At 43.9% G+C, this 24,199-nt stretch overlaps 1 protein-coding gene across 1 annotated transcript in view; it reads right to left on the reverse strand.

Moving 5' to 3' along the window:
- Positions 1-24,199, reverse strand: part of ftcd (formimidoyltransferase cyclodeaminase) — a 58,144-nt gene that overhangs the window by 12,771 nt on the left and 21,174 nt on the right. Inside the window, exons 5-10 of the mRNA XM_072261170.1 lie at positions 20,234-20,413; positions 14,430-14,567; positions 13,010-13,141; positions 8,425-8,486; positions 6,433-6,562; positions 1,783-1,944 (exon numbers count right to left, since the gene is read on the reverse strand). Of these exons, the coding sequence (XP_072117271.1) occupies positions 1,783-1,944; positions 6,433-6,562; positions 8,425-8,486; positions 13,010-13,141; positions 14,430-14,567; positions 20,234-20,413 (804 nt within the window). The remainder of the gene's footprint in view (positions 1-1,782; positions 1,945-6,432; positions 6,563-8,424; positions 8,487-13,009; positions 13,142-14,429; positions 14,568-20,233; positions 20,414-24,199) is intronic.

Consider the following 24,199-nt stretch of genomic DNA (forward strand, 5'->3'; position numbering starts at 1 on the left):
AGCCAGAGGGTGGTGAATCTGTGGAATTCGTTGCCACGTAATTGGGTAAATTTAAAGCGGAGGTTGATAGGTTCTTGATTGAACAGGGTGTCAAAGGGAAGAACGCAGAAGAATGGGGTTGAGAGGGATAATAAATCAGCCATGATGGAATGCCAGAGCAGATCCGATGGGCCAAATGGCCCAATTCTACTCCTATGTCTTGTATAAGGAATCATGACAGGATGAAGGTGATGAGGATGTTTCTTCCTGCAGAAGAATCTAGAACTGGGGGTGTCTGTTTAAAAATAAGGGATCATCCCTTTAAAACACTTTCAGGTGAAATATTTCCTCTCACTGGGCGCCCAGTCTCGAGCACTGGAAGCAACAATTTTCTTAAGGTAGAGGTATTGTAAATAGACTCTTGATAAGCAAGAGAGTGATAGATTATCTCATACCTTATACCTACTTCTGCTTCTGTCTTCAGGGATCTTAGAACATGTACAGCAAGATCCCTCTGTCCTCAGTACTTTGGAGGGTTCTCTCATACATATTAGACTCATTGGTCTTCCCAATATACAGTAAATCATCTCACATTTTTCAGGATTAAATTCTTCCTACCGTTTCTCTGTCCACCTTACCAATTCACCAATGTTGTTTCATAGCTGAGGTTGACTCTCTCAGTAGTAACACCATCACCAATGTTTTTTGTCATCTGGGAACTTATGATTCAAATCTCCTACATTACTATTTAGATCCTCAATGTAGTGTATGTAACAATTGTAAGGGTCCCAGTAGACCACTGCTTACAGGCTTCCAATCTCAACATCAACCTTCCTCTTATCACCAAGCCCTTATGGTTCTTATATTTTGGACATGTACATCCTTGGGAAGCTGAAAATATTTGGTGCATCTCTTTAAATCCTCACCAATTTTTATCAATGCACCTTAGAAATTATCCCAATTGGATGCATCATCGCTTGGTATAAAACTGCTCTGCCTGAGATAGCAAGAAATTGCAGAAAGTTGAGGACACAGTGCGGCACATCACAGAAACCAACCTCTCCTTCGTGGACTCCACTTCCCACTGCCTTGGTAAAGTAGTCAACATAATTAAAAGTCCCAACCACCCCAAACATTGCCTCTTCACCACCCGCCCCCCACCCCGCTTCCATCTGGCAGAAAATATAAAGCCCTGGAAACACATACCACAACTTCCAACAGATGAGTATTCAGACAGGATTTCCTCTGAACAAATACTTGCTTGGGTTTCTGAATAGACTTATAACACTTCTGGGTGTTCTGGATAGGATTGTCCCATTGAGGCAGGGAAGGATGGTAGGGTGAAGGAGCCGTGGTTGACAGAAGATGTAGAACATCTAGTCAAGAGGAAGAAAGAAGCTTACTTATAATTTAGGAAGCAAGGATCAGACAGGGCTCTATATATTTACAGGGGAGCCAGGAAGGAGCTGAAGAATGGACTTAAGAGAGCTAGAAGGGGGCATGAGAAGACCTTGGCGCATTGGATTAAGGAAAACCTCAAGGTGTTCTACGTGTATGTGAAGAACAGGGCAACTGCCAGAGTGAGGGTAGAACTGATCAGTGATAACAGAAAAAAATGCCTCTGGAGTCAGAGGAGGTATGAGAGGTCCTTAATGAATCCTTTGCTTCAGTATTCCCCAGTGAGAGGGACCTTGACAGTTGTGAGGACTGCATAAATCAAGCAGATGTGCTTGAACACGTTGATGTTATCCTGATGCACCTGTGGAATTGCAAACTCTTTATCACTTTATCAGCATCACTCACCATGTAGCTGTTGAATGCATTGGAGTCATCATCCACCATAGAGATAAGCTCGCTCATGACATGATGGAATGGACCTATCAGCCTTCTCATTGTTCCATCCAGATTTTCAAACTGCCGCTTCCCATAGGTCATTAGTCCAACCATGGAGCCCAGTGCGGCGCCCTGGTGAAACACATTGCAACAAGGAGCAGTGAGTGGCAGCTACACCCTGACATAGTATCCAATCAGTCATCACAGAGGGATAGCTGGACAGATGGAGGGGAACAGGGCCCTCACTTATAAGGTGGCACCAGCGAACAACACTACCAACGGTGTCATCCTCAAGATGGGTCACGAAGCAACTCCTTGCACTTCTTTTTCATCTTTTTATTTCAGATGTGGTTCTGCTACTTTTGGAGCCTGTTGTCTGTATGCTGGCAGTGTGTCAGTCAGGTGATCTGTCTCCGAGAGAGTCCCACAAGGCTGCAAGCAAAGTGTGCATTATGGAGGCCAGGAAGCTAGGAGATGGGGCACGAGCCCACGATCGACTCTGTCTCTCACCAAGTAAAGCGCTGAGGAAGATTGAAATCGTCAAAGCGAGTGTGGAGGGCGAGTGAGTGTTCAGCACTGTCTCCCAGCCTCGCATTCACTGCTGCCGGAACAAAATGTCTGCGTGTGACAGCCTCTCTCACCCTCCCACTCGCTGCTCCTGAGGGAAGATCCTTGTGTTTGAATGATCTCACTCTCTCCATCGATGCAGTCGGAGGATAGTGCCAGAGCAGGGCCTGTGGATTGTCGACCCTAATTCAAGTACGATGTGTTTCTGGTTTCTGCTTGCTCTTATTTTTGTTACCAATTTGGTCGATTTTGAACCGGGGTGGCCTGATGATAACGAACACTGAGCTGAGCTGACCCCAACACTAACCATACAACTTGTGGGAGGAAACTGGAACACCCAGAGAAAACCCACATGGTTATGGGGAGAACATACAGACAGCGACGGGATTCGAACCCCGATCCTTGACCGCTGACACTGGCACTTGTGAAGTGCTCGTGCTAATCGCTATGCGACTGTGCCATCCAGTACAAGCTGTTAAGAAATTTGATGCAGTTGAATGAGAGTGCCAGAAAAAGCCAAAATTGCTAATTCTGGTCGAGACAAGTAATTTTTAGGGAAAATTGCTTCATACTTTAACATCACAGAACATGCAGTTCACAGGAGATGTCCTCAGTGACTGAGTGAAGCTACCTTTTCAATTCAAGGTACTTAGTTTAAACTATGTACCCATTCATTTATTTTTCAATGGACAAATCACACAAATGTTAGATGCAGCTATCGATAATTTTCGGATAAAATCACACCCATTGAACAGAGTCACTTCCAGGCCCAGTTCATCTGAGTATGCGTGACATCTGCTCTGTGTCAGTCAGGAGCTCCTCTTGTTACTACCATCAGAGAGGAGGTACAGGAGCCTGAAGACACACACTCAATGTTTTAGGAACAACTTCTTCCCCTCTGTCATCAGATTTCTGAAAGAACAATAAACCAACCCATGAACACTACTTCACGATTTTCGCTCTCTTTTTGCACAACTAATTTACTTACATTTCTTATTGCAATTTATAGTATATTTTATGTATTGCACTTGTTACGTACCCCGTAACTGGGTTGCCAAACCAGCAGAAATGGACCACTCAGTTGGAGTCTGGATTACTGGAACTAAGAAAGTTTTATTAAAGAAATAAGCAACACAGTACTCTAATAGTAAGGATATAAATGCAACAGGTTAGCAATGAATAAACACACATGTACACAGAACTAGGATAATAGGGTTAATCAGCTCTATCGCAGTCTAGGGGTAAAATGATCAATCACAAGTGACAGAGTTCAGTTTAGTTCAGTTCGCAGTAATTGCCGTCGTGTCACTGGGGGGAGAGAGAGGGCGAGTGCTGATATTCAAATCGGATTCAACAGACCTTTGGTATTCCTTGCAGTTAGCTTTCGGGCGAACCCTTTGTAATGTCTTCTGAGGTCACCGACTGTGACCCCTCCGTTCCAGATACGATCGTTCCTCTGCAGTGAACCTGGCACCCAGGCAAGGGTGGACACACACACCAGGTTCCCGCCGACCGTACCTTTCCACCCTGTGCGTCTATGGCTGGTCCCGCGTCAGTCCTCCAAAAACTCCCACCAACTTGTGGGGGGCACACCGCTTCCAGGGTCTCGTTACCTCGTGGTGTCGTGTGTGGTGTCTTAGCGAACCTGCCCCTTTTTATCCCCCTGCTGGGGTATCGCCTGTCCATCACACTTCAAACAGTTCAGGGTTCAAAAGGAGCCGGTCTTGACAATACTCAGACCAGTGTCTCCTTCCATTAAACTCTCTCGTCTCTTCATTAACATTTCCAAATGCTGCTCCATTGTCTTACTTATCTCTCTCTCCTGAAGACAGGTAGCAGATCAACTGTTGATCCCACTTGTGATAGCACAGGACAGTTAACATCTTAGTCTATGTGTACTTTTGTAACTCTCTTTCATCACACACTGTACTGCTGCCACTAAACAACAAATTTCATGACATACGTCTGTGATAATAAACCTGATTCTGACATCATAGATTAGGCAGCTTGTGTTCTCCCCTTGCTTGCTCATGTTGGAGCTTCTGGATGCAACCAACAAACCACCAAGCACTTTTGAGAAGACCGTGCGTGCTTTGTGCTAAGCCTGACAATGGTTGCCAGTTATAGGGTCCACATCTTGTTCAGTGTCCGCCACCCTCGTCACTGGCTGCAGCCTCTCCATACTACACACACCCGCGGCTTGGGACCAACAGTCACATGGGGAGGGAGGTTCTTATGCGCGCAAGGGAGCTCCGCACCTTTGCCAACCTCCCACCCTCCTGCGTTTTCCCTGAAATCCAGGGAGTTCCTTCAAAGTGCGACAGCATCCTAGGGATCAAAATAGGCAAGCTACTGCAGCTGGCAACTGCGCAGAGCCAATTCTGTGTGTAGACCACCAAAACTGTGTTCAATCTACTTTTTTTTTGCAGGAGATCTGATGGATCTGACTGGCAAGTAAACATTGTGCACAACCCACATCCACAAAAACGGGGTGGACAAACAAGTTCTAGAGATGCATGTGTTCTAAGATCATTATTCACCATTCATGAATCATACAGCTGGACTATCGTCGGTGGTGGGGAAACTGCTGGAGTCAGTTATCAAGGATGTGATAACAGCACATTTGGAAAGCGGTGAAATCATCAGACAAAGTCAGCATGGATTTGTGAAAGGAAAATCATGTCTGACGAATCTCACAGAATTTTTTGAGGATGTAACTAGTAGAGTGGATAGGGGAGAACCGGTGGATATGGTACATTTGGATTTTCAAAAGGCTTTTGACAAGGTCCCACACAGGAGATTAGTGTGCAAACTTAAAGCACACGGTATTGGGGATAAGGTATTGATGTGGATAGAGAATTGGTTAGCAGACAGGAAGCAAAGAGTGGGAATAAACGGGACCTTTTCAGAATGGCAGGCAGTGACTAGTGGGGTACCGCAAGGCTCAGTGCTGGGACCCCATTTGTTTACAATATATATTAATGACTTGGATGAGGGAATTAAATGCAGCATCTCCAAGTTTGCAGATGACACGAAGCTGGGCGGCAGTGTTAGCTGTGAGGAGGATGCTAAGAGGATGCAGGGTGACTTGGATAGGTTGGGTGAGTGGGCAAATTCATGGCAGATGCAATTTAATGTGGATAAATGTGAAGTTATCCACTTTGGTGGCAAAAATAGGAAAACAGATTATTATCTGAATGGTGGCCGATCAGGAAAAGGGGAGGTGCAATGAGACCTGGGTGTCATTATACACCAGTCATTGAAAGTGGGCATGCAGGTACAGCAGGCGGTGAAAAAGGCGAATGGTATGCTGGCATTTATAGCGAGAGGTTTCGAGTACAGGAGCAGGGAGGTACTACTGCAGTTGTACAAGGCCTTGGTGAGACCACACCTGGAGTACTGTGTGCAGTTTTGGTCCCCTAATCTGAGGAAAGACATCCTTGCCATAGAGGGAGTACAAAGAAGGTTCACCAGATTGATTCCTGGGATGGCAGGCCTTTCATATGAAGAAAGACTAGATGAACTGGGCTTGTACTCTTTGTAATTTAGAAGATTGAGGGGGAATCTGATTGAAATGTATAAAATCCTAAAGGGATTGGACAGGCTAGATGCAGGAAGATTGTTCCCGATGTTGGGGAAGTCCAGAACGAGGGGTCACAGTTTGAGGATAAAGGGGAAGCCTTTTAGGACCGAGATTAGGAAAAACTTCTTCACAGAGAGTGGTGAATCTGTGGAATTCTCTGCCACAGGAAACAGTTGAGGCCAGTTCATTGGCTATATTTAAGAGGGAGTTAGATATGGCCCTTGTGGCTACGGGGATCAGGGGGTATGGAGGGAAGGCTGGGGCGGGGTTCTGAGTTGGATGATCAGCCATGATCATAATAAATGGCGGTGCAGGCTCGAAGGGCCGAATGGCCTACTCCTGCACCTATTTTCTATGTTTCTATCATGAGATTAAACAGATCATAAAAATGACGTTGTCCTTTGGAGATACATAAACCCAAATGCGCCAGTCACATGTAATTTTCAGCCCATCTGAAACGATGTACCAACCATGGCGGCCACAGCAGCAGCGACGGAACCTCCCCCAGGGGCCGCAGTCCGCGCTCCAACGCTCCGGATAAATTCCCGCAGAGGCAAAGAAGCCAGCCTGCCCTCCTCCTTCTCATCCGGCACCATGTATCTGACAAGGATAATAAAAACAAGAAACAGGGATACAATTAAAAAAAAGGTGCACGAAAGACTCAGCAGTTCTGGCAGCAGCTGTGAAAAGGAAAACGGGGTTAGTTTTCTCTCTCCACAGATGCTGCCTGACCTGCTGAGTATTTCCAGAATTCTCTTTTTCTTCAGGTTTTCAACATCTGCAGTTGTCTTTGCTGTTCAGTAGAATTAGAAGTAGGAGTCAGCCATCGCTTCCTCCACCAGTCATGGCTGATCTTTACCTTAGTGCACTTTCCTATGCTAATTTCATGTTGGAGACATAAGAGACTGCTGGAACCTGGAACAACGTACAAAATGCTGGAGGAACTCAGCAGGCCAGGCATCCTTCAGGCAGGTGAAGTCACGGACGCGGACATGAGAGCATCCATCAGGAGAGTGAATGGATGGAAAGTATCTGGCCCAGATGGCGTGGCTGGCTGAGTACTGAAGACCTGTGCTAATCAACTGGCTGGAGAGTTTACTGGCATCCTCAACCTCTCACTTCAGCAGTCTGAGGCACCCACCTGCTCTAAGTAGGCTTCAATCACACCGGTGCCCAAGAAGAACGTGATAACCTGCCTCAAAGACAATTATCCAGTAGCACTTACATCCACTGTGGTGAAGTACTTTGACAGGTCGGTTATGAAGCACATCAACTCTTGCCTGAGGAGTGACTTGGATCCACTCCAACCTCCCTGCTGTCACAGCAAGTCAACGTCAGGTGCCATTTCACTGGCTCTTCGCTCAGCTCTGGAACGTCTAGACAGTGAAGGTGCATACATCAAGATGCTCTTCATCGACGACAGCTCAACATTCAACACTATCATCCCCTTGAAACTAATCACTAAGCTACAAGACCTAGACCTCGATACCTCCTTGTGACGCACTTGCTTCAATAATAAATATACTTTGAAGTACTCTGAACGTTGAAATGGACGTCAGAGTTTTGGGTCAAGACCCAGCAGACCAGATGAAGACTGAAGTTCCTCCAGCTTCTTGTGTGTCACTCAACTTATATCCTTTGATTCCCTTAATATTTGAAACCCTATCATTGTCTTGAATATATAGCAACTAAGCTTCCACAGTCATCTTGGTAGAAAATTGCTGAGAATCACCACCCTCCTGGGGATGAAGTTTCTTACCTTCACTGTCCTGAATGACCATTGCACACAGTGAATGATTGGGCACTAAGGGGTACGATAGAACAGAAGGATCCGGGAATACAGATCTATCGTTCCTTGAAAGTGGTGTCACAGGTAATTACTGTCGTAAAGAGAGCTTTAGGCACATTGGCCTTTATAAATCAAAGTTCTGAGTACAGGAGTTGAGATGTTATTTAAGTTGTATAAGATGTTGGTGAGGCTTAATTTGGAGTATTGTGTGAAATTTTGGTCACCTACCTATGGGAAAGATGTAAATAAGATTGAAAGAGTACAGATAAAATTTATAAAGATTTTGCTGGGACTTGAGGACCTGAGTTATAGGGAAAGGTTGAATAGGTTAGGACTTCACTGAGCTGACAGTGGACGTTGTGGATTTGGGTTTAATTGCTAAATCGAAGAGAAGTTTGGATAAAAGCATGGATGAGAGGTGTTTGTAGGGCTATGGACCAGGTGTAGGTCAATGGAACAAGGCAGAATAACAGTTTGGCATGGAGTAGATGGACCAAAGGGCCTGTTTTAGTGCTGTGGTGTTCTATGACTCCATGACCGGCCCCTTACTGTGACTTTTTAAAGACAACAATCATACAAGAAACTTCTTTTCATTTCCATGGTTGTCCATTGGATGTTTGAAGAAAGAATGTGGATGAGACATACATCAGTGGATTTCCTGTACAAAACTTACTCAATTATTCTTTCCTTAGCATTGAAAGGAGTAAGAGAGTCCAGTCCCAGACGGCTTATGACCTGCAGTAAAATAGATAAAGCGATGTTAACAGACCACAGGAAATGACTTAGCTATTCAACCTCTCAAACCGGTTCTTTCAGTTCAGTAAATAGCTATTCCGTAGTTTAACTATTTTAGTTCCGTCGTGGTGTAACTTTTAATACCTCAGTCTAATAACAAGTTTAAATGGTTGAAAATATAGCTATATATGTATATTAGCAGCACTGATGTCACCAGTCATTCAGTACTGAAACAGGCCATTTGGCCCAATTCATCCATACTGTCTGGTGGGCGCCCCTCTATATCAACCCCATGTCCCAACACTTGGACCAGAGTATAGTATTGGGAGTTTGACGAGATTCAGTATGCTACCAAAGACCCTTATAAATTTCTGCAGTGGTGCTATGGAGAGCATCCTGACTGGTTGCAGGATGGTTTTGCGTTATGGAGACTCCAATGCACCAGATCACAGGAGGCTGCAGAGGGTCACAACACTCCCCACCATCTTCAAGGGGTGGTGCCTCAAGAAGGCGGGATCCATCGTTAAAGAGTCCCACCATTTGGGACAAGCCGTCTTCTTGTTACTACAATCAGGGAGGAACCCGAAGACCCACGCTCGTTGTCTTAAGTTCAGCTTCTTTCCCTCTGCTGTCAGATTTCTGAACAGGCCATGAACCCACAAACACTGCTTCACTATTATTCTGCTCTATTTATTTCACTTTTTGTTATAACTTACAGTATTCCTGTTATGTCTTGTACTGCTGCCACAAAAACAACACATTTCATGACCCGTGTTTCGTAAACCATATATATATGTTGTAACTGGGTTACCTGTCTGGACACACCCCTCTGCTGACTGCTCCTGTGGCTCCTCCCACAGACCCCTGAATAATGGCGATTGTGTCACTGCTCCTTCCTCAGTCCAGGGCAGATACTTAGTATGGACGTTGCTGTTAATAAAAGCCTTTCAGTATTTACTCTACTTCCAGTCTTTTGGAGTAATTGATAGTGCATCAACGTGTCCATGATAATAAACCTGATTCGCAACCCTTTATCATGGTAACTAGAATTGCACACTGTACTATAGCTGAGGTCTGACGAAGGCTTTATTTAAGGCAGAGTATAACTTCTTTGCTCTTATACTCATTGCTCCAACTAGTAAAGAAGAATATCCCAATCTTTTCCTCAGCAAATTATCAGTCAGTGTTGCCACTTTCACATATCTACTGAGTATCTCCAATATTTTCTGTTTTAAATTAAAATCTCCACCACTTGTTATTTTACAATAATACGGATGGAAACAGGCCTTTCAGGTCAACGTATCCATGCCAACCATGGTGACCACCAAACAAATCTCATTTTGCCCATATAGCTCCAAAACGCTCCTAACCACACACGCATCCAAATGTCTTTTAGATGTTGTTTTGTACCTACCTCAACGACCTCCTCTGGCAACTTGTTCCATATACGGACCACCCTCTGCATGAAGAAGCTGCCCTGCCACCCACCCGTGTCCCTTTTAAAACTTTCCTCATTCATCTTAATAGTTCCCCTTCCCTACGAAAAAGGTTATGTGCATTCACACTATCTATACCCTTATGATTATATACACATTCGTAATGTCACCCCTTGACCTCCTATTCTCCAAGGAGTAAAGTTCTAGCCTGTTTCTCAGACCCCCAAGGCCTGGCAACATTCTTGAAAATCTTCTTTACAACCTTTCCGGTTTAATGATGTCTTTCCTATAAGAGGGCAAGCAAGACTGTACTCAATTCTCCAAGTACGGTCTCACCAACATCTTGTACAACTGCAGTATAATGTCCCAACTCTTGTACTCAGTGCCCTGACTGACAAAGGCCATTGCACCAAAACCTTCTTCACCAACCCTGTGTACCTGTGATGCTGCTTTCAGCGAACTATATACAGTGGATTCCGATTAATTGGGCCATTGGTTAATCAGGCAGCCGGTTATGTGGGACAACTCTTAAAGAACAAAAACAAATTGTTGAATTGTCAGGATTTCCTTCATTTATTTGGGACACTATACCACTTAATTGGGGCAGGAACTTTGTCAAACAGGTTCTAAGTAGCATCAGTCGTGCACCCCTGTGTGGACGTTAGATGCTACACTGTGCTTAGAGTGAACAGTTCGTAACTAGCATCAGTTGTGTGCCTTTGTGTTCAAAAATAAGTGATTTTTGTCATGGATAGAAGATGAGAAATAAGCAGTAAGAAAATTCAGAGCTGTTTTGCTCACTGTGGTTTCAAGCATTCATCTTGGAGATGCCAGAAACGGCTGAGAGTCAAAATGTAACAATTTTACTACTTCAACAAGTTGGGAACTATGAACAATTTGAAGGCATCAACAACCATTTTAAATGTTAGAATGAAAATGAAGATTTGGAGGATGTTATTGTCGATAGACAGTCTACTATCTGCACTTGGTGTCTGAGTTCATTTTGTTCATTTTATACACTGGATCAATTCCTCTGTCAATTACTATTAGGAACTAATACACAGTTTTATAGTACTGTAATACAATTGATAGTGTTCTACTTTGTTCTGTATTTTATTTAAATACATAATTTGGTACTCATTTCATCTTTTTTATACCTTTTTGACTATTTCCATGAAACTTTGGCTAATTGGGGCAGGTATTTAATTGGTTCAAAATGCTTTGGTCCCAATGTGTCCCATTTAACCAGAAATCACTGCACTCAGACTCTTAGGTCCCACTGTTCCACAACTCTGCCCAGGGCCTGACTATTTACTGTATAAGTCTTACCATAGTTTTACTTCCCAAAATGCAAAACTTCACACTTATCTAAATTGAAAGCTATTTGCCAGTCTTCTGCCATTTACCTAGCTAATCAAGATCCACCTTTAATTTTGGTTGTCTTTGCCGTCTATGATATAACCTTTCTCAATATTATCTGCAAACATGAAACATGCCTTGTACATTCATATATATACATAAATTACAAACAGCAAAGATCCCAGCACCAACTTCTGTGGCACACCATTAGTGGCAGGCCTCCACTCTGAGAAACAACCTTCACACATCACTCTCTCCTCCTGCCCTCGAGCCCATTATGAATCCAATGATTTACATTCATTATCTGTCTTCCATAGATCCTGCGAAATCTAACCTTCCAGAGTAGCCCGTCATGCAGGACCTTGTCAAGGGCCTTCAGAATGTCCATATACAGTAGATAATCTCTATTGCCCTGACCTCATCTATCATCTTGATTACCTCTCTGAAAAACCCTGAGGTTTGTCAGACATGATTTTCCGTGCTGACTATCCCTAGTTAAACTGTGTTGATCCAAATGCTGGTAGATCCTGCCTCTTCGAATCCACTCTAATAACTTCCCCACCTTGTGGGCATGCTCATGTTTATGATAATAAATTGTTTAATTCCAATCAGTGTTACAGCCTCTACAGAACTTCATTCTGTTGTTTTTGTGAACCTGTGAACCTGTTTGTTTTGTTTGAAAAGCATAACTAGTTACTAAACCATTTTGATGAGAACTAAAATCATCAGCCCTGAGTTTTGAGAGCCCACAAAACAACCTGGCATCAAAAGACACCTGACCAAGGGGCAACTGAAGTTGAAAGGGTCGGCAAGGGGTCAATGCCCTGAAAATCCACACGTAACTATGTTGCATCCACTCTGCATCTTTGTAGCCCTCCCAACCATTGAGCACATCTACAAGGAGCGCTGCCACAAGAAAGCAGCATGCATCATCAAGGACCCCCACCATCCAAGCCATGCTCGCTTCTCACTGCTGCCATCAGGAAGGAGGTACAAGAGCCTTAGGTCCCACACCACCAGGGTCAGGAACAATTATTACCCTTCAACCATCAGGCTTCTGAACCAGAGTGGATAACTTCACTCGTCTCAACACAAACCTGGTTCCATAACCCAGTGAATCACTTTCAGGGGCTCTGCAACCCATGTTCTTAGTGAGTGTTATTTATTTATCATCAACACAGTTTGCCTTCTTTTGCAAATTGGCTGTCTGTCAGTCTTTGGGTGCAGTTTTTCATTGATTCTATTGTATTTCTTTGTTCTACTGTGAATGCCCACAAGAAAATGAATCCCAGGGTAGTATATAGTGATATATGCATATTTTTGATAATACATTTACTTTAAACTTTAATTTACATCACACAGAGTAGGCCATCCAACCCATCAAGTCTGTGATAATTCCAAGGAATCTCTTTCATCTCATTCCTCCCTCTTTACCTGGTTCTGCCCCTCACCATTTTCTCTCTCACACGTCCATCAATTCTCCTTTTATTTTGCTATTAATCTGCACTGTTTTATGAAAATGAGAACTGGAGTGTTTTCCGTACACGCTCTAACATAGTGACCAGCTGTTACTAGAGCCTTGGATACACATTGTTGTATCCAAGGACTGGAGTCAGGAGTTGACTGTGTGGAACAGTTTGATCTGCAGTACAAATATTGCTAACCTTAATCTGTGGTAGAGTTGTAAAAGACCATCGCAGTGAAAGGGATTCAAGTTGACACACGTACCAATCGAATCTTGTGCTCCTCCTCCAGAATAAACAAGTTTTCCTTCTTCATGTAAAACTCTGCAGCGTCCATCATGGCTTTCAGTGGGACGAGGCCTACAAGCTGAGAGCCCACCACAGGCAAGTTCAGATCCTAGGGAGCAAGCACCATTTATCAACTGTGAGAATCAATTAGAAAATAATGCCATAAATCTCCGACTTGGAGTTGAAACTGAAGTATGGCTCCAGTTGCTAACCAAACTAATATCAGAACATTGTGTTGGATTTGGACGTAGAATTGTTATTTTTCTTATATTTTCCTTGTAATTTAACATTACAGAGAAGCTTCTGGAAAAATAGAGAATCAACTGTACTGTAGCTGCTTGTATTTGTATATATTCACCTTATATACATGTAGAGATGGCACATAATGATGATGAAATGAATGTAACTGTTCAGTGAATTTTCCAGCAATTACAGTACAGTTGTTACTGTATTTTTCTAGAAGCTTCTTAGTCTTCTGCAGAAGGTGTCACACCACTTGAATCTGGCTATTTTATAGGTTAATTGTTATCACTGGAATTCTGTTATCTCTAGTCTGAGAGTTCTTGTTGCTCCCAATAACATGGCCCAAGGCATCAAATTTGAAGTCTTGATCTTGACTTTTGAAGTACCCTTGGATCACAAAAGCACCATGATCCAACAACTGAGACCGCAATCGTCAGCTATTAGGCAATCAAGCTACAGTACATTGTCTAATAGGAAGCGTGATTAATCTGGAAAGGGCACAGGACAGGTTCACTAAGGATGATGCCGGGACCTGAGGGGTTAAGTGGGAAGAAGGCCGCTGAGGTATGATCTCATAGAGGTGTATAAAATTATGAGGGACATAGATAAAAGTATGCTCACAGACTTTTCCCCAGATAGAGGAGTCCAATACTCAATAAGAGTTCAAAGTGTGTAGGTTTATGGTGAGGGGCGAAGATTTGAGGTGGACCTGAAGGGCAGGTTTTTAACACGGAGGGTGGTGCATAAGTAGAATGAAGTGTCGGGCGGTGTAGTGGTTAGCACACTATTCCAGCTCAGGGCAGGCCCATCTGCCCATGGTCACATGGCTTTCCTCCAAGCACTCTGGTTTCTTCCCACATTCCAAAGATGAACAGGTTAGGAAGGGTGAGTGGGCGTAAGTGTTGGCACCACAAGTGTGTTGACACTTGCAGGCATATGTGACACTTCAGTACAGAAAGAAGAGAGTACAATCACAATGTTTAAAAGACATTGGGACAGATCAAAGGATAGTAAAGGTTTAGAAGGATATGGGCCAAACGTAGGCAACTGCAATCAGCTCAGGAAGACACCTTGGTCAACATGGGTGAATTGGAACAAAGGGCCTGTTTCCATGAGCCTACACAACAGCATATGTGCAAATATTTCCACAGTACCTCAGCATCCTTACGGACTTCTTCAAATACTGTGTGCAGTGCAGTCATTTCGAAGTCAAGCAGGTTAGTAGACACCTGGGCAATATTGGCCTCTTCCAAGTACCAGCCAATAGCTTGCACTTTGCTCAGACGTCCTGGCTGCACAAAGCAAAAGAACATGTCACTTAAAGAGTCTCCACATAAATGAAATCTGGGTTCAGGTGACAAGGAGGCATACAGGAGTGAGATAGATCAGCTGGTTGAGTGGTGTCACAACAACAACCTTGCACCCAATGTCAGTAAGACCAAGGAATTGATTGTGGACTTCAGGAAGGGGAAGTCAGGGGAACACATCCCAGTCCTCATTGAGGGATCAGCAGTAGAAGGGTGAGCGTTTCAAGTTTCTGGGCGTCAGCATCTCTGAGGATCTATCGTGGGCCCAACATATTGATGCAATTCCAAAGAAGGCGTGTCAGCGACTGTATTTCATCAGGAGTTTGAGGAGATTACCAAAGACTCTAGCAAATTTCTATAGATGTACCGTGGAGAGCATTCTAACTGGGTTCACCACCATCTGGTATGGAGGGACCACTGCACAGGATAGGAAAAAACTGCAGAGGTTTGCAAAATCAGCCATTTCCATCTAGTGCACTAGCCTCCCCACAATCAACAACATCTTCAAAAGGCGACACCTCAAAAAGGCAGCATCCAATATTAAGGACCCTCACCACCAGGACGTGCCCTCTTCTCATCTCCCCTCATTGCCACCATCAGAGAGGAAGCACAGGAGCCTGAAGACACACTCTCAACATTATAGGAACACCTTCTCCATCAGATTTCTGAATGGACATTGAACTGACATATGAACAGTATCTCACTATTTTTGCTCTTTTTTGGACTAGCTATGTAATTTATATTTCTCATTGTAATTTAGGCTTTTTAATGTGTTACACTGTACTGCTGCTGCAAAACTACAAATTTCACAACATAGGTCGGTAATATTAAAGGGGATTCTGAAAAACCTGATTCTGATACATCAGAGCCACCAGTACTGGCATTCCCTTTACATCTGGAGTGTATCAGGTGAGTGGGCAAGGACATGGCAGAGTGCAACTTCATCCATTTTGATGTACACAATCAAAATGTGTGTTACTTGTTAAATTGCGAGAAATTGGGTCTTGCTGATGTGTGAAGGGGCCCAGATGGGCCTGCGCACAAGTCACTGAAGACCCACGAGAAGGTACAGTAAGTGTGTGGTTGATTAATAAAGTCTGTGGCAGTGAGAAATCAGTGTGGGGATCGGGATGACGTCAGCCTACATCAGTACTGACCTGGAAGGCTGAAGGACACGTTACCATGACCCCTCTATTCGTGGGTATCTTGGCTCAGCATTCATGAGGGTATACACTGTAAACAGTGCAATATTAACAGGTAATGAAGGGGGGATTAAATTACATTATTACTGAGTATCTGAGGGGTTAAACGAGGGAGTGAATCTGTGGAATCCATTGCCACAGACGGCTGTGGGGGCCAAGTTACTCGTTATATTTAAAGCAAGGTTGATAGGTTCTTGATTAATCAGGGCATCAAAGAATATAGGGAGAACGCAGGAGAATGGGGTTGAGAGGAATAATAGATCAGCCATGATGGAATGGCGAAGCAGATTCAATGGGCTGAGTCGTCCCTATGTCTTATGGTCTTATAATACAGTATTAATGAATATCTGGGAGTTATTGTCCAGTATTTGTAGGATTTGCGGGTCTATTGTACAGCATTACTGGGATTTTCATGGGAATCTGAGAGTTATATTATTAGTGGCCATCTGGGAGTTAAAGTATAGTAATACCAGGGGACATAAATTTCAGGTCATTGGACAAACGTAAAGGGGACGTGGCAGACATAAGTTCTTTACACAGAGAGTGGTGGCGTATGGGACGTCCTGCCAGGCCTGTGGTAGAGGCAGATACATTAGGGGTCTTTGGGAAACTCTTAGATAGGTAATGAATGATAGACAAGTGGAGGGTTAAGCAGATTGTCTCAGAGTAGGTTGTGAGCTGAAAGGCCTGTATGGTGCTGTGTTGTAATACTGGCTACTGGGGCTATGTTCTACTACTGGCTATCCAGTGTTACTGGGTACTGGGGTTTATGCTACAATGTTCCTGGATAACTGGAGGTTACAGTAGTTGATATATGGAGTTATAATCCAATATTATTAAATAGCTGGAAGTTATAGTCCAGTATCTCTTGATATCTCAGGGTTAGAGTACAGTTTTACTGGCCATCTGGAAGTTATCGTGCATCTTAGTGAATATCTGTAGGCTATATTACAGGATTACCGACCATAGACGCAAAGGGTGAAAGGGTATGATCGGCGGAACCTGGAGTGTGTGTCCGGTCTTGCCTGGGTGCCGGGTTCACCGTGGAAGAACGGTCGTATCCGGAGCAGAGGGGTCACAGTCGGTGACCACAGAAGACATAAAAAAGGGTCCGCCTGAAAGCTAACTGCGAAGAACATCAAAGGTCTGTTTGAATCAAAATTTGCATTCTCTCTCTCTCTCCAACGGCACAACAGCGATTACTGCGAACTGTACTAAGCTGAACTGAACTCTGCGTCACTTGAGACTGATCATTTTACCCCTAGACTGCGATACAGCTTGGTTGATTCCTATTACCCTAGTTCTGTTTACATGTGTGTTTTATCATTGCTAACCTGTTACATTTATATCCTTACGATTAGAGTACTGTGTTACTTATTTCTTTAATAAAACTTTACTAGTTTCTGTTAAACCAGACTCCAACTAAGTGGTCCATTTCTGCTGGTTTGGCAACCCAGTTACGGGGTACGTAACACTGGTCATTTGGAAGCTATTGTGCATTTTAGCGAATATCTATATTCACTAAATTTCAGGATTAATGAATATCTGGAAGTTATAATCCAATAGCTGTGTATCATAGGATTGTGCTCCCATGTAGGTAGGTAAAAGGAGTTATAACACCACATTACTGGATATCTAAAGGTTATAGTCCAGTATTTGTGGGTGTCTGCAGGCTGTGATACTGTATCAGTGGGTATCCGGGAGCTGTGGCAGAGTTTCTGAGAGAAACTGGGGGTTATAGTTCAGTATTACTAGGTACATGGGGGCTGGGGTTATGGTAGTGTATCACACAGTATATGGGAGGTGGGTATGTGGTTCGGTATTACTGGGCATCTGATGATTCTACACACAAGAGATTCTGCAGAAGCTGGAAATCCAGAGGAACACGCACAAAATGCTGGAGCAATTCAACAGGTCAGGCAGCACCTATGGAGAAGTATTAAACAGTTGACCTTTCGGACCAAGATCCATCATCAGGATAGTTCTGATGAAGAGTCTCAGCCCAAAACATCGCTTGTCCATAGATGCTGCCTGACTTGCTGAGTTCCTCCATCATTTTGTGTGAGTTGCTCTGATGGTTATAACACAAACTTTGTATCTGCGACCCACATCGTTCCAGCTGAGCCAGCTGTCCATATGGTATGGACATGGTCTGGGCTGCATTTGCTCTCAGGAAGATTGGTACAGGAGTTCACAGATCCCTTGGGACTGTAATTTCATCCTGGATGCAAATGATTCTTCTGGGTGTTGAAACAACAGGCATTGGACAAAGTGAAGACAGAAGAGACTGGAGATGCTGGAATCAGGATGAGCATGCAAGGTAATGTGGGAACTGAATGGCTCGAGCAGCATCCGTGGGCTAAACACAGCTTCAATGACATATTCAAGTTTGCTGACAACACCACTCTCACAGGCCAAATCGAAAGTGGCGATGAATCAGCATATAGGAGGGAGATTGAAAATCTGGCTGAGTGTTGCCATAGCAACAACCTCTTACTCAATGTCAGCAAGACCAAGGAGCTGATTATTGACTTCAGGAAGAGGAAACTAGGGATCCATGAGCCAGTCCTCTTTGGAGGATCAGAAGTGGAGAGGGTCAGCAACTTTAAATTCCCCGGAGTTATTATTTTGGAGGACCTGTCCTGTAAGTGCAATTACAAAGAAAGCACATCTGTGTCTCTAATTCCTTAGGAGTTTGTAAAGATTCAGCATGATATCTAAAACTTTGACAAACTTCTATAGCTGGGTAATGGAGAGAATATCGACTGGCTGCATCTCTGCCGGTCAAGGCCCTTGAACAGGAAATCCTACAAAAAGCAGTGGATATGGCCCAGTCCATCACAGGTAAAGCCCTCCCCACCATTGAGCACACCTTCATGAAATGTTCTCTCAGGAAAGCAGCATCCGTCATCAGGGACCCCCACCACCCAGGACGTGCTCTCTTTAGGCTGCTGTCATCAGGAAGAAGGTGCAGGAGCCTCAGGATTCACACCACCAAGTCAAGAAAAGTTATTACCCCTCAACCATCAGGCTCCTGAACCAAAGGGGAAATTTCACTCAACTTCACTTGCCCCATCATTGAGATGTTCCCACAATCTATGGACTCAACTTTCAGGGACTTCCTATCTCAAGTTCTTGAAATTTATTGCTTATTTGTTTTTTTATTATTATTTCCTTCCTTTTGTATTTGCACAGTTTGTTGTCTTTTGCACACTCGTTGAACACTCAGTTGGCACAGACTTCCATTGATTCTATTATGGTTATTATTCTATTATGGATTTATTGAGTACGTGCTCAAGAAACTGAACCTGAAGGTTGTATATGATGACATATATGTACTTAGATAATAAGTTTACTTTGAACTTTGAAATGGACAGTTCAAATTTCAGATTGAAAACCTTTATCCAGTGAAGGGTCTTGACCCTAAACATATAGTCCATTTCCATCCAGAGTTACTGCCTGACCTGCTGAGTCCTCCAGCATCTTGCTAGTTACATTGGGTTCATTGAAACCACTTGTTACAACTTTTCTTCGATACTAATGGGAAAAATGAAGCAGGTGGTAGAATTTATGTCCTTGCCAGTGTCACCAGCTTCCTATATGACCATAAGACCACAAGAAATAGGAGCAGAATTAGGCCATTCAGCCCAACAAATCTGTTCTGCCATTTCATCTTGGCAGATTTATTATTCCTCTCAACCCTATTCTCTTGACTTCTCTCCATAATCTTTGCCCTCCCCCTTACTAATCAAGAACCTAACGACCTCTGCTTTAAATATACCTAATGACTTCACCTCCGCAGCTGCCTGTGGCAATGAATTCCACAGGTTCGGCACCTCTGGCTAATTTAGTTCCTCCTCATCTCTGTTCTAAAGAGATGTTCTTCTATTCTGTGGCTGTCCTCTCTGGTCCTACCTGACCCCCATCCCACTATAGGAAACATCTAGGCGTTTTAATATCCGATAGGTCTCAATGAGATCCCCCTTCGCTCTTTGAAACTCCAGCCCAGATCCATGAAATTCTGCTCATACGTTAAACCTTTTATGACTGGGATCATTCCTGAGAATCTCCTCTAGACCCTCTCCAATGCCAGAACATTCTTTCTTAGATAAGGGGCCCAAAACTGCTCACAATACTCCAAGTGTGGTCTGACCAATGCCTTATAAAGCCTCAACCTCAGAACTTACTAGTGTCCTATATACCTCAGCTTTATAAAGCCCCTTCCTACACTACAGGTTGGTTTAACATTGATTTAGATAAACTGATCAGCTGCAGACTGGTTAAGAGGTGGACCTGTTAAACATTCTCTTTTGCTGCTCGGAAGGTTGTTGATCTGTTACCAACAAACCAGAACTTCCCAGATACCATCTGGAGAAAGCCACGGCTGAGTAGATTTGCTGTAAAGAATGACCTCAAGCAGCGAATGAGTTTTCACTGAAGAGCACCAACCTGGCCCTTCCCTCGGCCCTGCTCTCGGATATTGAGTGCGAGGCGGTGAGCTTGCTCCTTTGTGCTCAAGAGGTTGATGTTGTACGCAATGAGGAAATTCCGCGCTCCGGTTACCGTGGCTCCCCAGCGTGGAACAAAGGTTGCTGTACCAAAATCGGGAGCCCATTCAGGATCCTGTAACTGGAACACAACAGGATGGGTTTATTAGAACATAGAACATGGAACACCATGGCAATGAACCGCCCTTGATGTTGTGCCGATCTTTTAACTTACTCTAAGATCAATCTAGGCCCTTCTTTCCCCATAGCCTTCCATTTTTCTATCATCCATTATACACAAGCTGCTGGGCCATTGAAATTGTGGTTTTTCTGGAGTGGCATGTGCCAGTCAAAGCTAAATTGCGTTCCTTTATGTCCATATCCAAGAGACTTCCGGACCCAAACATCACCCTGCCCCACTCCCACCTTACTCTCTCTGTAAAGAGGACCACAAACTTTAGTAGATGCTGCCTGACCAGCTGAGTTCCTCCAGCATTTTGTGTGTTTTACTTTAAGTCTGAGAAGTAATTTCTGAGGATACTGTGGCAGAAGGGACCAGGATATTGAAGGGAAGCAAACACAGGAATAGTGTGAAGTGAAAGTCAGTCCCTGCGCTGTGATTGCTTCTACAGTGTTATGGTTATCTGTCTCATTATTGTCATAGTGATGTTCCCCAGGGCTCAGTTAATGGTACCCAGATTTGAATGAAGGGCCCATAATTGAAAAGTTAGCAAAACTGACTCTGAGGAGAGTTCCCTCTCTGCAGGAAGAAACTATTGGACTGGTCAGGTGAGAACAACAGTGACAAACAGAATATGGAGAAGTGTGAGGTGATGCATCTCAGGAGGCAAAAAAAAAAGGCCAGTGAATGTACAACAAATGGTGGGATACCGAGAGCTGCTGGAGACAGAGGATCTTGGAGTCCAACTCCACAGATCTGTGCAGTAGTGGGACTGGTGGATAAGATGGCTCAGGAGGCAGACAGGACAATTCTCTGGACAGCTCCTGAGCGACGAAGGTGCCTTGTCAAACAACTTTGCTTTGTCTGCTGCAAATGGCAAAACCTTCCAGTGGCTACCCACTTCACTTCCACTTCCACTTCCACTTCCCATTCCCATATAGTTATATCTGTCCATGGCTTTCTCTATTGCAATGATGAGGCCAAACTCAGCTTTGAGGAGCAACACAAACACGAGGAATTCTGCAGATGCTGGAAATTCAAGCAACACACATCAAAGTTGCTGGTGAACGCAGCAGGCCAGGCAGCGTATGAGCATATGAAGTGTTGAGGAGCAACACCTCATATTCTGTGTCCCTTCCAACCTAATGGCATGAACATCGATTTTCAATAAATTCTGGTAATTTTTCACTCCTTCCCCTTCTCACTTTTTCCCATTGCCCATTCTGGCTTCCATCTTACTCCAGCTCTTCTCCTCACCCGCTCATCACCTCCCTATGATTCCCCTTCCCTTTATTCCATGGTCCATTGCCCTCTCCAGTTAGGTTCCTCCTTCCTAAGTCCTTTACCACTTCCATCCATCAAATCCCAGCTTCTTAGTGTATCCCCCTACTATCCCCCTCACCTGGCTTCACCTATCACCTCCCAGTTTGTCCTTACCCCCCTCCTTCACCTTCTGGCTTCTGTTCCCTTCCTTTCCAGTCCAAAATAGATGCTGCCTGACCTGCTGAGCTCCTCCAGCATTTTGTGTGTATTGCTTAAGTTATCCAGCATCTGCAGAATCTCGTGTTTACATGGGACATTTCGTCAGAATACAGGTGCAGTGAACTTCTGCTCGGCCACAGTGAGAGCATGTGCACAACTTTGGTCACTGCACTAGGGGAAGAATACGACAGGATTGAGGAGGATGCCAAGGAGATTTACTGAGACAGAGGCAGGGCTGAAGAATTATAACTATGAGGAAAGTCAGTCTCAGCTGGGGTTCTCTCTGGAACAAAGGAGGCCAAGGGGAGACTTAACTGAGGCAGATAAATTGATGAGAACCCCTGATAGAGCGAAGAGAAGGACAGTCACATCCGTAAATAGAGGCAGAAGTTTTAATTAATTCTCAACGATTGGGCTGATTAACATCTCCACCCATTAACACACCCCACCCCTCTCTCCCCCACCTCTCCTGTATTATTTCCTGTCAGAGTCACCTTATGTACAGATACTCCTGTCCCTGGTATCACTTTATGTACATACAATCAGTCTGTGTAGATAAGCTAATCTTATGTTTTTATATTTATTGCGTTTCTTTATGCTGCACAGGATCCCGAGTAACAACCATTTCTTTCTCCTTACTGCAGAATGACAATAACCAGTCTCCAATCTTGAAACGATTAGTGTGGAGTTGTAGAGATATTATTCACAACAAAATGGTATATAGCACAAGAACTGAGAAGAGGAAGTAACCAAAATAGCTCTATTTTTAGCCGGCAAGATACAATGAGCCAAATAGTTGCCGTAAGCTCAGTCAGTCTACCACCTCCTGAACTACACAGCAGCTGGTTCCCTCTGTTGCCAACGAAAGGAAGTCTGGATAACAACACCTGCTCATTAATGCAAATATCTAATCAACCAATCACGCGGCAGCAACTCAATGCATAAATGCCTGCAGACACGGTCAAGAGGTTCACCTGTTGTATAGACCAGACATCAGAATGGGGGAGAAATGTGATCTAAGTGACTTTGACTGTGGAATAGTTGTTGATGCCAGATGGGGTGGTTTGAGTATCTCTGAAACTTCAGATTTCCTGAGATTATCACGCGCAACAGTCTCTGGAGTTTAGAAAAGAATGGTGTGAGAAACAAAAAACATCCAGTGAGCGGCAGTTCTGTTGGCAAAAATGCTTTGTTAATAAGTGAGGTCAGGGGAGAATGGCCGGACTACTTCAAGCTGACAGAAAAGCAACAGTAACTCAAATAACCACGTGTTACAACAGTGGTGTGCAGAAGAGCATCTCTGAACGCAGAAAACGTCAAATCTTGAAGTGGATGGCTGCAGGGGGTACCTAGTGAAGTGGCCACTGAGTGCATAGCAGCACTTTTCTAATCCAACTCTGGCAGCTGCACTCTCCAGTCCTCCCTTCTACCGATATTGACATCTTCAAGGAGCCGTACCTTAGGAAGGCAGCGTCCATCATTAAGATTCTCCACTGCCTGGGAAATGCCCCCTTCACACTGTCACTGTCGGGAAGGAGGTACAGAAGCCTGAAGTTTTGGTCACCAAATTACAGGAAGGATATAAATAAGGTTGAAAGAGTGCAGAGAAGGTTTACAAGGATGTTGCCGGGACTTGAGAAACTCAGTTACAGAGAAAGGTTGAATAGGTTGGGACTTTATTCCCTGGAGCGTAGAAGAATGAGGGGAGATTTGATAGAGGTATATAAAATTATGATGGGTATAGATAGAGCGAATGCAAGCAGGCTTTTTCCACTGAGGCAAGGGGAGAAAAAAACCAGAGAACATGGGTTAAGGGTAAGGGGGGAAAAGTTTAAAGGAAACATTAGGGGGGGCTTCTTCACACAGAGAGTGGTGGGAGTATGGAATGAGCTGCCAGACGAAGTGGTAAATGCGGGTTCTTTTTTTAACATTTAAGAATAAATTGGACAGATACATGGATGGGAGGTGTATGGAGGGATATGGTCAGTGTGCAGGTCAGTGGGACTAGGCAGAAAATGGTTCGGCACAGCCAAGAAGGGCCCAAAGGCCTGTTTCTGTGCTGTAGTTTCTATGGTTTCTATGGACACACACTCAGTTGTTCAGGAACAGCTTCTTCCCCTCCGCCATCCGATTTCTAAATGGACATTGAACCCATGAACACCAACCCGCTACTTCCTTATTTCTGTTATTTTGCACTAATTCTAACTTAACTAATTAATAATTAAACTTAATGTTACTCAGTTTTTTCTTTATATTTATTTATCT

Source organism: Mobula birostris, chromosome 6, assembly GCF_030028105.1.
Source record: "Mobula birostris isolate sMobBir1 chromosome 6, sMobBir1.hap1, whole genome shotgun sequence".
NCBI lineage: Eukaryota > Metazoa > Chordata > Chondrichthyes > Myliobatiformes > Myliobatidae > Mobula > Mobula birostris.